This window comes from Nannospalax galili, unplaced genomic scaffold (assembly GCF_000622305.1).
Source record: "Nannospalax galili isolate Female #2095 unplaced genomic scaffold, S.galili_v1.0 scaffold436, whole genome shotgun sequence".
In the NCBI taxonomy this organism is placed as follows: Eukaryota; Metazoa; Chordata; class Mammalia; order Rodentia; family Spalacidae; genus Nannospalax; species Nannospalax galili.
The window spans coordinates 889,251-903,128 of NW_008337921.1; the positions used below are offsets into that span (position 1 = coordinate 889,251).

Consider the following 13,878-nt stretch of genomic DNA (forward strand, 5'->3'; position numbering starts at 1 on the left):
CACGAGTTCAAGGCCAACCTGGGAGATATATCTCAAGACCTTCTTCAAAAAAGAGAGACTTTGCAAAAAAATAAAAAGGGGGGTGCAGGGCATAAAGCACCTACCATGCATCCCATAGCAAGGGACTCCATAGTCTGGGCCCTGTGTGTACAGACATACACCTGATACACAGGAATGGTGAACTGAGAGGTGCCACAGCTCAGGAAGGCTTACACAGGATCCAGGGCCTGGGGGGTGTCCACTTGCAAAATGGAGCAGCAGGGTGCTGGGAGTCTGTGGAGTGCCTGTGGGAGCCAGCTAGTGGTCATCACTCATCTGTCCACCTCCACTCCCTGAGCTGTGGGCAGGATGAAGGACGTGCCGCCATTGTGCACTGGTCTTTCTGCTGCCCACCAGGGAGGGCATGCCCATCAGCCTTGGTTCTGACAGAACAGCAGACCCAGCATATGGGGGTGGAGAGCGAGGCTCCCCTTCCCACATGAAGGGATGGCAGGATCCCCACCTTATACAGGAAGTACACACAGGGGAGCCCAGCACAACCCAATGCAATATCACAGGTGACTGCTCTGATTCGACTCCACTTCCACAAGCTGGGTAGATGCCCTAGGCAAATGCTTCCTATAATCTATGAAGTGGCTCAGGGCTGTCTGTACGACTCCTCCAGAGAGACCTGGAATTAACACTTAAACCTGTTTACACTCAGGCTTTCGCCTAAGTGTGATTCACACACTTTCCACGACTGGTTTATAGCTTGCCCAACATACTGTGCGGGTGTCTTTTCCTCTGCCATGAACATTATTTATAAACACCACTTTTAATGACTGCATGATGTGCCATTTGTGGACGAGCCGTATTTCACTGAGCCTAGGACCCACCGGTATGCTTTCAGGACCATGGACGTTTCCAGACCCGGTCCCTCCCCGCCTCTCTGTTTATTTCCTTCCCATAAATCTAAGCAGGAAAATCACCACATTGGAGCATTGGAGCGCATCTCTAATGTGCTCACTGCATGCTGTTATGCTTCATCCTGAAGTTCAGATTCATTCCTTTCCCTGCAGGCACACAGGCCACTTGTTCCCCTTCATGAGGGCCAGGACCGAGAAGGGCCGCTCAAAATCCTCACTCATTAGAATAGCAAGTACCTTGCCACTTCATAATAAACATTTATCCTCCGCAATTTCTAGGCAAGGAAGAACATTTCTTGAGTCTATTGGTAAAGGATGCAGAAAACCTTCATGTGTGTGTCTGTGTCAGCACATGAAGCCCCGAGAGATATGTAAATGGACATAGTTAGGGTGTTCATATTTGTTATCAAGTGGATTAGGTGACTTCAGGAAGACAAGTGCTCATTTCTCCTGCCTGCAGGAGAAGCCCAGTGGGAGGCAGGCTAGCGTGGAAGCCCTGTAAAGTCCCCAGGGACAGGGGCTCCTTCTGGGTGGCCCGGCCACTGTCCCATGACATGGTGTTTGTCTTCATGGCCCAAGATGAGTACTGGAATTCCAGCCATCAGGCTAAATGCACAGCAGCAGGACGAGGGAGAGAAAGGCTGGACTCCAATGGTGTGTTCTCAGAAGTCACATGGTAACTGTCAATATCTCTTTGGCAGCTTTTAGAAATTGGCCTTTTCCCAGGGAAGCCATGCAGAAGTGTTAGGGTGAGTTTGGTTAAACTAAGATGAAGGATGTCTACAAATCCTTTCCTTGAAATGAAGGGAGATGGTCAGAAAAAAAAGGAGGAGGCATGCAGGCAGAAGTCGTATATGCGTAAGTTACACAATTCATGTATTTGTACTTACAGTTACTCATATATAAATTTTATTTTTATTTTATGGGTATGGGTGTATTGCCTGCTTGTATATAAGTGCACCTATGTCGCGCAATGCCTATGGAGCTCAGAAGAGGGCGTCAGATCCCCTGGAACTGTAGTTATGGACAGTTGTTAGACAGTTGTTAGTACTGAGAACTGAACCCAGGCCCTCTGCAAGAGTAGCCAGTGAGCTACCTCTCTAGCCCCCTAAATCATTTATATAGCACATATGTGGAAAAGTTTAAAAAGATTTTAACAAACATGATAGCAGAAATCCCTCATGGACCTTTATATGAAATCTCAGAAATGTCTGCACAGATTGAAAAAATTTATGTACACATAGAAACATGTCTGAGTATGCCGCATGTGTGCAGGTGCCCACAGAGGCCAGAAGTGGGCGTCAGATCCCCTAGAACTAGAGTTATGGGAGGTTGTGAGTGGTGGGATGTGGGGGCTGGGAACCCAACTTGCATTTTCTAGAAGATCCTGCTGAGCCATCTCTCCAGCCTGTCCATAGATTTTTATAGGAAATTCACAAGACACCCCAGTGAGTTGGCACTCCTATTCAGTGCTTTGACTGCCCTGGCTTCTGCCTTCTGCCCCCGGGGGGTTTCCGTGAGATCTGCAGGCAGTCTCACGAGGGATCCCTGGTAAGTGACAAATCGCTTCCTTTCCAGACCGGCTCCTTGACTTTCGGCTCTGCACCATACGCACCTTTGTGTGTGATTGTGTGTTCAGCACATCAGTGTTGGGCAACCTTTGAGATTTATATTCACATGCTTCATGAATCTGGGGATATGCCAGTGTCTCACAAAACTGTCTGCCCTCTCCCCCTCCCCCCTTCCCAGACTCCCATAATGCATATGCTGCTCTGTCTAGTGGTGTCAAAAGGGCCTCAGATGCAGTAAGTCCCATCGCCTTGCCTAACGTTCTGATTCTTTCTTCTGCTTGCCCAAAGCTGTCCTGGAATCCCTCCAGTGAACTTCCTTCCCCAGTTTTGAATTGTTTCCAATTATTGCTGCGGACTTCCTCTTCGGTCTCCTTTAATGCTTCCTGTCTTTTCCTTGACATGTCCACTTTGTTCGGACAGCGTTTCTTTGATTTCCCCCGTGTCTTCCTATAGTTCTCTGAGCATCTTAAGACAGTTCTATTAAAGTCTTCTAGTAGGTCCGCTAGATGGTCTTTCTCAGGAATAGTTTCTGTTGATTTTTGTTTTGGGTGGATGATTCATTCCTGTTTCTCTGTGACTTTTGGTTGCTGAAACTGGAATTTATTTGTGGTTGTTTCCTTTTGTTTGTTGAGTTTTTAAAAAATATTTTTATTTTATGTGTATGAGTGTATTGTCTGCATGTAGGTAAGTGCACTCATGTCATGCAATGCCCACAGAAGTCAGAAGAGAGCATTGGATTCCCTGGAACTGGAGTTACAGGACAGTTGTTAGTCACCATGTGGGTGCTGGGAATCGAACCCAGGTCCTCTGCAGGACCAGTCAGTGCTCTTAGCCACTGAGCCATCTCTCCAGCCCTTGGATGACTTTTTTAAAAGTCTTACTCTGTAGCTCAAGTTGGACTCAAATTTGTGATCCCCCTGCCTCAGCCTCCCGAGTGCCGGGATTATAGGTAGGTCCCATCATGTCCAGCTAAAACTGGATGCTTGAATTTTTATTACTGTAACTCTGAAAGTTCAACTGTCTGTTTTCTGCAGAGATGGCCATTTGCTTTTTGTTCTATCATGGGCTATTCCTCATCAGGACTCAGCTTGGCCCTGTCAGGCTCTCTCCTGTACACATGGCTGCATTTGGGTCTGTTGGCCCTTACGTGTCTGACTCCCAAAGGGAAAAGAGAGTTGATGGAATGGGGATAGCCTCTGGCTCTGCTTCCGCTGGTCGTGGCCATCAACATCAGAGCACAGGGCTGGTACTTGGAGGACAAGATCTGCACTGCCCACCTCGGTCACCTAGGTTGCATGCCAGCTGCCTTGGGAGTTCACATGCATTTATTTGCCTGCTGTGGGACAGGGTAGGCATGGGTACCACTCCCAGGCCAAGAGCTTAAATTGTCCGAAGTAATCTGGCTATACCATCAAATGCCTGGACACTAGAGGCCTTACAAAAGACTCTAAAAGTCCAGAATAGCCACGTGCCTACACTCTGAAGTGCAGGTGTTGAGTAGGGAGGCATCTACTGGAGCTTGAACATGCCACCTTTCCCAGCGTCCCTCTCCTCTATTCTGTGTCAGGAATCTTGTTTTACTTTAAATAAGTTCATTACAAATACAGGAGTATTTTTCTTTCAAGTAAATCTGCATCCTTCTTGTCCTTATGAATGTTTTTACATAATTCATAGTTATTTGGACTCCTCAGCTCCTTTGTTTAGAGCTTTGAACAATTTTTCTCTGTTAGGAAGCTTCAGTATTTTTTAGATTCATTACAAGTCAACAATTCAAATCAAGGATGCTGACGTGTACTAACAACTGTCCCTTTAATACGTTCTGAGGGTAGGTAGATGGAAACAGAATGGTGTCACATGGCCCCTTAGACACAGCACATGGAGAACACAGTAGAACACAGACCTGGGCCACACGGTGCTGACAGTGGTCCAGCTGGGTGGGTGGCAGGATGGAGTGCCATTAGAAACCAACTGCAAGGCACAAACATCCGGGTGCTCAGCTGGGAAGGTCTCCTTGGACTTTGTCCTGAGAAAACTCCCCAGCAATCCTAGCAGGGAAATGTAGTCACCGCATCCCCTGTATGTCTGAACAAGAGGCTGGCTGTAGCTGGGCCAGCCAGGACACAGGCTCTCAGAAGTCCAGCTGTCAGTCACTTACAGTGGGTATCATGCATCATTTTAGAAAAACATCTGGGCACAATGTCATGTTAACCTGGATGCTGGGGACCCTGCTCCTGAGTTGGCGATACCAAAGTCACTCTGGTATCTGACAAGTGGGGACCAGAATGGAGTTGGTAAGAGGGGAACAGGCTCTCGAGCACATGAACCCCTACCTTCCCCCCGGCTACTCCTGTTTCTCATGGTATTATCCAGGCAATTTACAAAACGATGGGGTGGTTTGTGGGGAGGAAGCAGGCAAGAGTTACAAACTCACCAGAAAACAACAAAATCTGATTAGGAAATTCAATAAGCAGGTCTCTGAGTCGCTGATGGGACCTAGTTCTGCTCTCTGCTGAGCCTGGTGAAGAGAGGGGAGCAGGCCCACAGGCCCCTGGATAGAGGGCTCAGAGTGCTGGGAGGTTCAGGGACTTAGCCTTGGTCACAAAAGTCCTAACCCTGGCCACAGGCTCCTTCCTTGGGGACCCAGCAGGGAGCAGGGAGTGTAAGGCAGCTGGTGGCTATGTGCCTTCCTCCCTCCACCAGGCCCATGCCCAAAGCCCTGGGGTTGTGCTACAACCCTAGCAGCCCGGGAAAGCCTCTCACCCCCAGGGCACCTGCTTTGTAGCTTTTAATTTAGTCTCTCAGCCAAGCCTGCGTTAATCTAGTAAACTGGCTCCTTTCCTCCCCCTCCCACCTTTTCTCTTTCCTGTTTGTAAAGACACGTTTAAGAAAGGCCTCTTCCCCTTTGGCTTCGGAAAGTCTCCGTTCGTTAAAACACACAGACCCTGGGCATGGAGGCCCTGAGAAGCTGTCCTCTGTCACCTCGCTCTGTGCCCTTGGCCTTTGCTCATGCCCTGCCTTCTATGAACCCAAAGCTACTGTATTCCCAGGCTTGCCGCTCTGTGTTAATGTGCCGAGGGGCCTGTGCTGCTGGGCCTGAGTCATTCTCACGCACAAATGTGCTCCTCTCTCTCTCCTCTCTCCGTCTCTCTCTCCATCTCTCTCTCTCCGTCTCTCTCTCTCCGTCTTCTCTCTCCGTCTCTCTCCTCTCTCCGTCTCTCTCCTCTCTCCGTCTCTCTCCTCTCTCCTCTCTCCGTCTCTCCTCTCTCCATCTCTCTCTCTCCGTCTCTCCTCTCTCCATCTCTCTCTCTCCGTCTCTCTCCTCTCTCCGTCTCTCCGTCTCTCTCCCCTCTCCGTCTCTCCGTCTCTCTCCCCTCTCCGTCTCTCTCCCCTCTCCGTCTCTCTCCCCTCTCCATCTCTCTCCCCTCTCCGTCTCCCCTCTCCCCTCTCCCCTCTCTCTCTCCCCTCTCCCCTCTCTCTCCTCTCTCTCTCCTTCTTGCTCCCTTCACAGCACACATCACCACTCGTTACTTGGTCTGGTCTGTCCACCTGGCCTGTCTGTCCCTCTCTGAACACACCATAGCAGCAGGCAGGCACCAGTGTCTGATTCCTACCTGTGGCAGCCCCTCCTTGCCCAGCTCCTGGCTTACGTTGGCACTGGATGAATGTGCAGAGGAGGGAAGGTACAGCCTCACTTCTGCATCACATCCAGGGGCGGAGAGCTACAAAGGCAGCCCTCTGAATGGCCTCTGGAGACAGTGTGAGGCTCAGCTCAGACTCGCCCAGACCTGGGTCGGAGGCCTGCTCTTGCTTCTAATTAGCTGTGTGACCTCCAAAAGGCTACTCAGCCTCTCTGAACCCGAGTCTCCTTCCTGTGTAACACAGCAGAAACACCCTGGCAGGTGAGATCAGGGAGGGAGATTCAGGAGGACCCCAATCCCTGGCTGTTGAGAACATACATCCAGGGTGGGGCAGTGTGCAAAGGCCCAGGCCAGTCTGGGATCACCAGGAAGTGAGGTGGCTACTGAGATGTGGTAGTGTGGGGGCAGGACAAGGCTGGCAGAGGGGATGGAAGGGACACCTGGCAGAGGCCTAGGACAGGATGGAGCCGACAGTCTGAGGCCTGGTTGACTAGCACAGCAGACGAGCAGGGAGGGGCTGAGGCAGTGTGGCCTCACTTGTTCCTAACCCTCCTGAGCCCCAGTGTGCAAGGCCTCACAGCCTCTGGACCTGACGCAGGATGGGGACGGGCCACCTCACCTTCGGCAGGGCATACTTGGGCAGCTTCATCAGGACAAAGTCACTCCGGCGATAGGAGACATAGTATTTGGTGCGGTTTGCTGATGTCGCCTAAGGGGGGAAACAGGTTTAAGGAATGTGATCTCCTGTCAAAGTGAAGGTATGAGGCAGCCATGAACTGTGTTTAGGTCCCTGATGGTTCCTCTTGACTGGCAGCCCCCTGTGGACAGCCGCTGCCCAAGGAAGTCTTCCTGTGCAGTTCCTGCCCTCTCCTCCCATCTCTCAGCACTCCAGTTACAGGACAAGGTGGGGAAAGTTCCGGTTCCCAGAATGCTCTCAGAGAAAGCTATTCAGTGAGCCTCTGGGTCGGGGTGGAAGACAGGTCAAGGACAAGTGAGAGTCACTGAAGGTGACCATCAAGCCTCTAGGCATGGGAACCAAAGTAGGCCCTGTTCCCCAAGGCCCAACCACCTGGCCAACACCACTCCAGTGCTCCACCAGGGCGGTGCCTCTGACCCTTGCACAGAAAACAGTCCCATGAGCTGTGGACATTTGCACAGATGGAGAAACTGAAGCCTAGAGATCTGGTGGCTGGTCTCCTGCACTGCTGAGGAGGTGGAGGAAAGGCTTCTGTTTCCTTGAGCATCGAAGGCTGAGAATGAGTGATGGGAAGGACGTGGGGGATGGGATGGTGGTGGTTCCTCAGGAGGCAGCTCTCTGTAACCCTAGGTTGTCCATGTGCACATACAGAGCACGTGTAGGACCACGTGCACCTCTATCTCTGAGAGAGCATCTCTGTGCACATGCATGTTCTCTGCTCATGTTCTGTGTATACCATGTAAGTGTGTATGCATATGAGCACACATCTGTGTGATGCATTTATGGGGTGCTCCATGTGAGTGTGTGTGTATGAGACAGTATGAGTCCTGTGTGTGAGTCCCCTGTGTACACAGGTTCCTATGCGGGTGACTGACTGTTCAGCATGGAGCTCTGGCACACACACAGGACTTCAGAGTCCAGCTGAGTCTGGCTATGTTGCCTCCAGTGGTAACATAGCCTTTCTGAGCTCAGCTTCTCTGGAAATGGGGATAACATTCTTGAGGGCCCTATGGAGCAGCCTTGAGGGGCCACCCCCACCCCTGAGGGGTCACCACCCAGTACTGAGGGGCCACCCAAGCCCCCGAGGGATCACTCCTTAGGGGCCACCCCTGAAAGGCCACCTCTCAGTCCTAAGGAGCCAGCTCCACTGCTGGGACCTGGACACAGAGGTCCTGGGAGCTTGGGAAAGGGCCTCTCTGATGTGAGCCAGGCAGGGAGAGGCAGCTGGGCCTCACCTGACCACGGAATGCACAGGGAGCAGGGCAGCCTCCAAGTGTGATGCTTGACAAGGCTTTGGTTTTCTAGGGTTCAGTTCTTTTCTCCAGTAACAGAAGCCAATACGACATCATCAGAGCAAAGGGTTATGGGCATTAGTCATGTGGGAGGCATGTCTCTGTCGGGGGAAGTGGTGGTCTCAGGTTACCTGCCCTTCTACCATGGGTACAACTGTGCCACTCTGGGGCCACGGAAGCAATCAAGAAGCTGCCAGACAGTGTTCATGAGTTTCCAAATTGGCCTGGATCATGTGGTGGCTGAACTGTGGCCTGAGGGTACGGGGGTTGGGGGGGGTCACCACAGCAGTGTCCTGGTTACAAGGATGTAATGACCAGAGCACCCAAAGGTGTCAGTCCCAAAGCATGGAAGGAAACAAGTAGAGTCAAATGGGCTCAGATTTGGGGACCCCAGACTGAGGGGAGGTTCCTGGTGGGCAGAGGGAGGAGTCAGCAACAATCTTGGACCAAGGCTCTGATGTTGCCAGGGAGGGGCTCTGTGGGTACTTATAGTCACAGTACAGATGCAGGGATGCCTTGACCTGCCAAGTGGCACTCTGAAGTAAAGTAGCCCCTTTACCACCTCTTGTGATGTTTTATTTCCCAGAGAGACTCACTCACCTTCAGGAAGATGTACTCATCCTGCACCGTCAGGGAGCCCTGGTCGACGGGGTCAGGGAAAGGTACCTTGTGGGACTGAGCCGAGCAGTTGTGGATCTGGCAGGTGAAATACCGAAAATCTGTGGGAGACACGAGATACCCATGCAGACTCCACTGCAGGCAGCAGAGAAGTGGGAACCGAGAGGTCTCTGGGCTACAGCCACTTGGGAACACCACTGCCCTGGGGTTGGACTGTGGCTTGGTGTTTCAAGGGCCCCACCGTGATGCCCCCTGCCAGCGCCGAGGAACTACTGGGGGCTTGGAGCACTGAGGAGAGAGCCTGTTAACCCCCTGCAGGGGACACCGGAGAGCCATAGTCACCAGACAGGATGAGACAGCCAGACCCTGTGGGCACCGCACCAGGCCCTTCACACACTTAGGTACTTAACTGGGCCAGAGCAGGTGGCTCTATTCTTTCCCTCTAAGAGACAAAGCTTCTGTCTTTACTCAGATCCAACAAAGAAAACTGAACTTGGGCTTTGCCAGGAAGCCACTGTATCCACCCTGAAAGGAAGTTTCCAGGGCCAGTGGAAAAGGCCACACTCAGAGGACAGCCTACTTATCAAGCCCTGGCCCACTCACTTACTCACTCCTTCACGCATTCATTTATTCACTCAATCATTCATTCACTTGCTCCCTCACTCTCACATCTCATCCACTTCACTCACTCATCTATTCACTCATTCATTAACCTATGCACTCATCCATCCATCCATCCATCCACACATCCATCCATCCATCCACACATCCATCCATCCACACATCCATCCATCCATCCACACATCCATCCATACATCCTCCCATACATCCATACATCCATCCATCCTCCCTTCCATCCACACATCCATCCATCCATCCACACATCCATCCATCCATCCACACATCCATCCATCCATCCATCCACACATCCACACATCCACACATCCACACATCCATCCATCCACACATCCATCCATACATCCATACATCCATCCATCCTCCCATCCATCCATCCTCCCATCCATCCATCCTCCCATCCATCCATCCTCCCATCCATACATCCACACATCCATATATCCATCCATCCTCCCTTCCATCCATCCTCCCATCCATCCACCCTCCCATCCGTCATCCATCCACCCTCCCATCCGTCATCCATCCACCTACCCACCCGTCCATCCTTCCATTTCTCATCTATCCTTCCTTCCCACCCCTGTCAGGGTCTTTGTCCCATGCCTAGTACAGCCAGGCTAATTTAAATCATCTGTGACTAAGGATTCCCCAAGAACTGCATCTGTACCACTGTCCCAGAGTCAGGGTCAGGGCCACTTATTCCTGTCCACAGTACCCCCAGGGGCAGCAATGGGTCTGGAATAATGGGGACTCAAAACGCATTTGTTAGATGAAAAGTACAATCTTTCTCACCTCTGATGTTCTAGAACGTTTCAGTTTTGGAACACCCTATGATTAAAAGCCAGTGGAGTTGGTACCACCGTTAGTACCTCCTCCAGCCCCATAGGCGCACAGAGGACTTCCTCACAGCAAGAAGGTCTGTCAGTGGCAGGAAACTGCACAATTGCTGCCTGGGGGAGAGGAGCCACAGAGACTCCTAGTCACTTCGGCTTTCAGCCAGGCCGGGTGGGGCCTCCGGTGGGATACACTCAGTGCTCAGGAGGAGGAGCAAATTGCCCTTTTAATAAACTTTCCACTGAGCATGTTTCTTCAATTCATCCCCAACGGGAAACAAGTGTGTTTAGAATTATGCCACGTCAGAATACAGCGAGGTTGACTGTGCAGGGCTGGCCACGGAAAACACACCAGTAAGCAGGGGACAGGCTGCACTGTGCCATTGGATGAGAACTCTCAGGGACACCTGTGACCACATACCATCCACTTACCTCCGTTGAGGTCCTGGGCCTCCATGTGGACCAAGTTGGGGTCGATGTCCACCCCTGACACAGCCCTGGAAAAGAATGGGCCGAGGTTGATACCAGCGAAAGCACTGCTAAGCCCTTCTGCTGGGCTGCACTGACCACACGGCCTCCCTGGGTATGATGCACCCTTGCTCACAGCTCCCTCCTCCCCAAAGCCACATGTTCCAACAGAAGTCTGGATGGAGCTGTCACCAGCCTGTCCATAGGGCTGTTTATAAGAGACCAGCTTCTCCACCAGGAGCTTCCTCCCCAGCTGAGGCAATGGGGCGGGGGCTGTGCACACAGAAACTCCAAGGAACACAGAGACCTGTTCAGGTTCACACTGTCTCAGATTCACTGAGATTCCAATCAGGTTCTAGATCTGAGTGGCTGTCCCTCTCCTCTGCTTGGCAGCTGACTGGTCAAGCTGTCTACCACTGCGTACCCTGAGGAAGATCTCTCCCAAGAATGTCCCAGGTTGGCCCACTCACTCACCCACTCATTGACTCACTCATTCATTTATTCACTTGCTCATTCAAAACAGGGTAGCAGCTGGTTTCTACTTGGAAGCTTATTCTCCAGGGCTGCTGACTGGGGCGGGCAGGGCGACAGGCCCAGAACAAGCACCTGCTGCACCCCTCAAGGCTGCCTTAAGGAGCCTGCATGTTGTGTAGCTTTAACAACGCTAATGAGTCAGGCCCAAGAAGGAGCAGGCGCCTTGGCAGTTTCTGCTGCCAGTCCATGGACAGAACTGTCAAAGCAGTATTATCTACTGCTTACAACAGGGGCGGTCCCTTGCCTGACACCACATTAGAAAAGGGATCTTGCTGGCTGCTGCCAGGCTTCCTGTGGTTCTCCTACATAGCAGCAGCAGAGCCAGGAGCCACTGGAGAAACATGTAGGCTGAGCCAATCAGATTAGCCTGAGACCATGCCTAGAGTTAGCCCGCTCCTTTTACCCCAGGGCTGCTTTCTCTCTAGCCAGAATCTCCATGAGCCAAGCTGGAGCTGGACACCCCTGGCTTAGAAGAGGTTGCAGAGCTCCCTGAGAAATCCCACTTCCTGACCTTGGTTCCCTTCCTGGGAGCCCTTCAACCTGCAGCTTCTGTTCCCAACAAGTGACACCAATTTTGGGCCTGTGATTGATAGCAGCTCTCTGCTCTCAAGGAAAGAATGGGAACTCCCATGGGCTGCCAGAGAGGGACAGTCGTCACTCTTCCCCTGGAACAGAGAGCACAGATGTGTCGAGCCAGAGTTCAGAACCAGCTTCCAGTACTCAGGAGCCAAAGCCTTGCCAGGATAGCATGGAGTTACAAGTGGGGGAAGGGGCATTTCCCACCATGCATCCCTGTTGGAGACAGGACTGTGGCCTGGCTTGGAGGCCAGTACAAAGTCTGGTGTCCATATGTGCTAAGACAGAAAGTGTGTGTGTGTGTGCAAAAGAAAAAGCAATGTGATAGGGAGCCACTGCAGGTAAGTACATGTTTAGAAAGGGAATCATGGTCCCAGCTGGGGGCAGGTGTGGGCTCTGAGGCAGCTGCCCTGGCTTCCTACTCCCTCTTCACTGCCTGGGACCCGGGTAGAATCCTGTCCTCTAAGGTCTTGCTCCAGCAGTCAGTGTGTGTTTCCTGACCCTCACAGCTGCCTTACTGGGCTGTGGGGCTGGAATGCTGCCCAAGTCCCTGTGGGACTCCCAGAAGGTCATGAAAATGGGGAGCCAGCACCCCAGCCTGCCTGCATTCATACTTTCCCTGCTTTGTCCCTCAGCAAGCCAGGTGGGCATGCTGGGTCCTGTCTCACCCTGACCCAGTCCGTCTTCTCCTTGGTTACCTGGCAGGGCTGAACACAGTGATGCTGTGGCCAGAAAAGGGGACCTAGATAGACAGGGTCCAGGCAGCCGTGGGGAGGATGCAGTTGCCCCCAGGGCCCCTCTCAGAAGCAGGTGGGTGCTGAGTTGGGGAGGAGTTGGGAGAGGGGGGCCAGGATCATTGAGCCACCCAGTGCTTGCTGTGTTGTGTCAGGGCCCCTGCATCTCACACCTCTTTCCACTAGGAGGAAATGGAGGACAAGGAGGGAGCCCGAGGTTCTCAATACCACAGGCTGGGCCACTGGGAAAACCAGGCCCAAGGGATGTTGAGCCCCGGACTCCTACCTGTTTCTTATGCGAGCTTCCAGGGGCAGACATAGGACTCTGAAGGTCCCTGGGGTGAAGAGGGGGTAGGGCCTGGGACAAAGACCCCAGTGGAAAGGGCTCTCACCAGAACACGTGGTCCTTGGTTACTCGTTCCTGCAGAAGTATCCACTTCTTTCCCAGGTCAGACTCAGATGATACATAGAGCTTCAGGGCAAGAGAGAGACAAAGTTTGGCCGTGAGAATGAGAGGGCGTTCCCTTCTACACAGACCCTCCCTCCCCCTCCAGGGATGTCAGTCTTGTCCCATAGACACACGGGTCCACTTGCTGAAGCTGCAGGCCATCCCCAAGGGCTGAAGCTGGAGAGAAGGCTCCATGCAGAGCTCTCCCTATCCAGGTGGACTGGAGGGAGTAAGGGAGAGGCTCTCCAGGTGAAATCTAGGGGCCTCCCAGGGGTGTGCCTGGGCCTGCAGCAGAGGGCTCTAGGATGCTAAGGGAGGGAGACGGCAAATGCAGAGGGCTGGGGTAGTGCAAGCAGTCACAGAAGGGGTGGGAACCCACAGCAGGGGCTCTGCACAGGTGGGTTGGGGCCTATGGTACCCTTCACACTGGGAACTGGGACTTCACTCAGGAGGACCCCGGGCTTGGGGAGCATCTTAGTTTGTTTCTCCATTGCTGTGACAAAATACTCTGACCAATACCAACTTGGGGAGGAAAGGGTTTATTTGTCTTACATATCCTGGGTCACAGTTCATCAGGGAGCCCAAGGTAGGAACTCAGGGCAGGAACCTGGAGGCAGAAGCTGGAGCACAGGCCATGGAGGAATGCCGCTTACTGGCTTGCTCCCCTGGCCCCTGCTCAGCTTGCTCTCTTATCCAACACAGGCCCACCTGCCCAGGGGTGGCACTACCCACAGTGGGCTGGGCCCTCCCACATCACTCAACAATCAAGAAAATGCCCCACAGACATGGCCACAGGCCAGTCCAATGGAGGCAATGCCCCAATTGTGGCTTCCTCAACCCAGGTGTATTAAGTTAACACTAAAGCTATCTAGCACAATTGACCCCTTGTCAACCTGACACACAAACACATCACTATTAAACCATAAGCTTT

At 52.4% G+C, this 13,878-nt stretch overlaps 1 protein-coding gene across 3 annotated transcripts in view; it reads right to left on the reverse strand.

The window, feature by feature from the left end:
* Sorcs2 (sortilin related VPS10 domain containing receptor 2) overlaps positions 1–13,878 on the reverse strand; it is a 412,336-nt gene that overhangs the window by 45,776 nt on the left and 352,682 nt on the right. For all 3 annotated transcript variants that reach the window (XM_008832857.3, XM_029563427.1, XM_029563428.1), the window contains exons 5-8: positions 12,892–12,971; positions 10,620–10,684; positions 8,704–8,822; positions 6,734–6,823 (exon numbers count right to left, since the gene is read on the reverse strand). In XM_008832857.3, the coding sequence (XP_008831079.1) occupies positions 6,734–6,823; positions 8,704–8,822; positions 10,620–10,684; positions 12,892–12,971 (354 nt within the window). The remainder of the gene's footprint in view (positions 1–6,733; positions 6,824–8,703; positions 8,823–10,619; positions 10,685–12,891; positions 12,972–13,878) is intronic.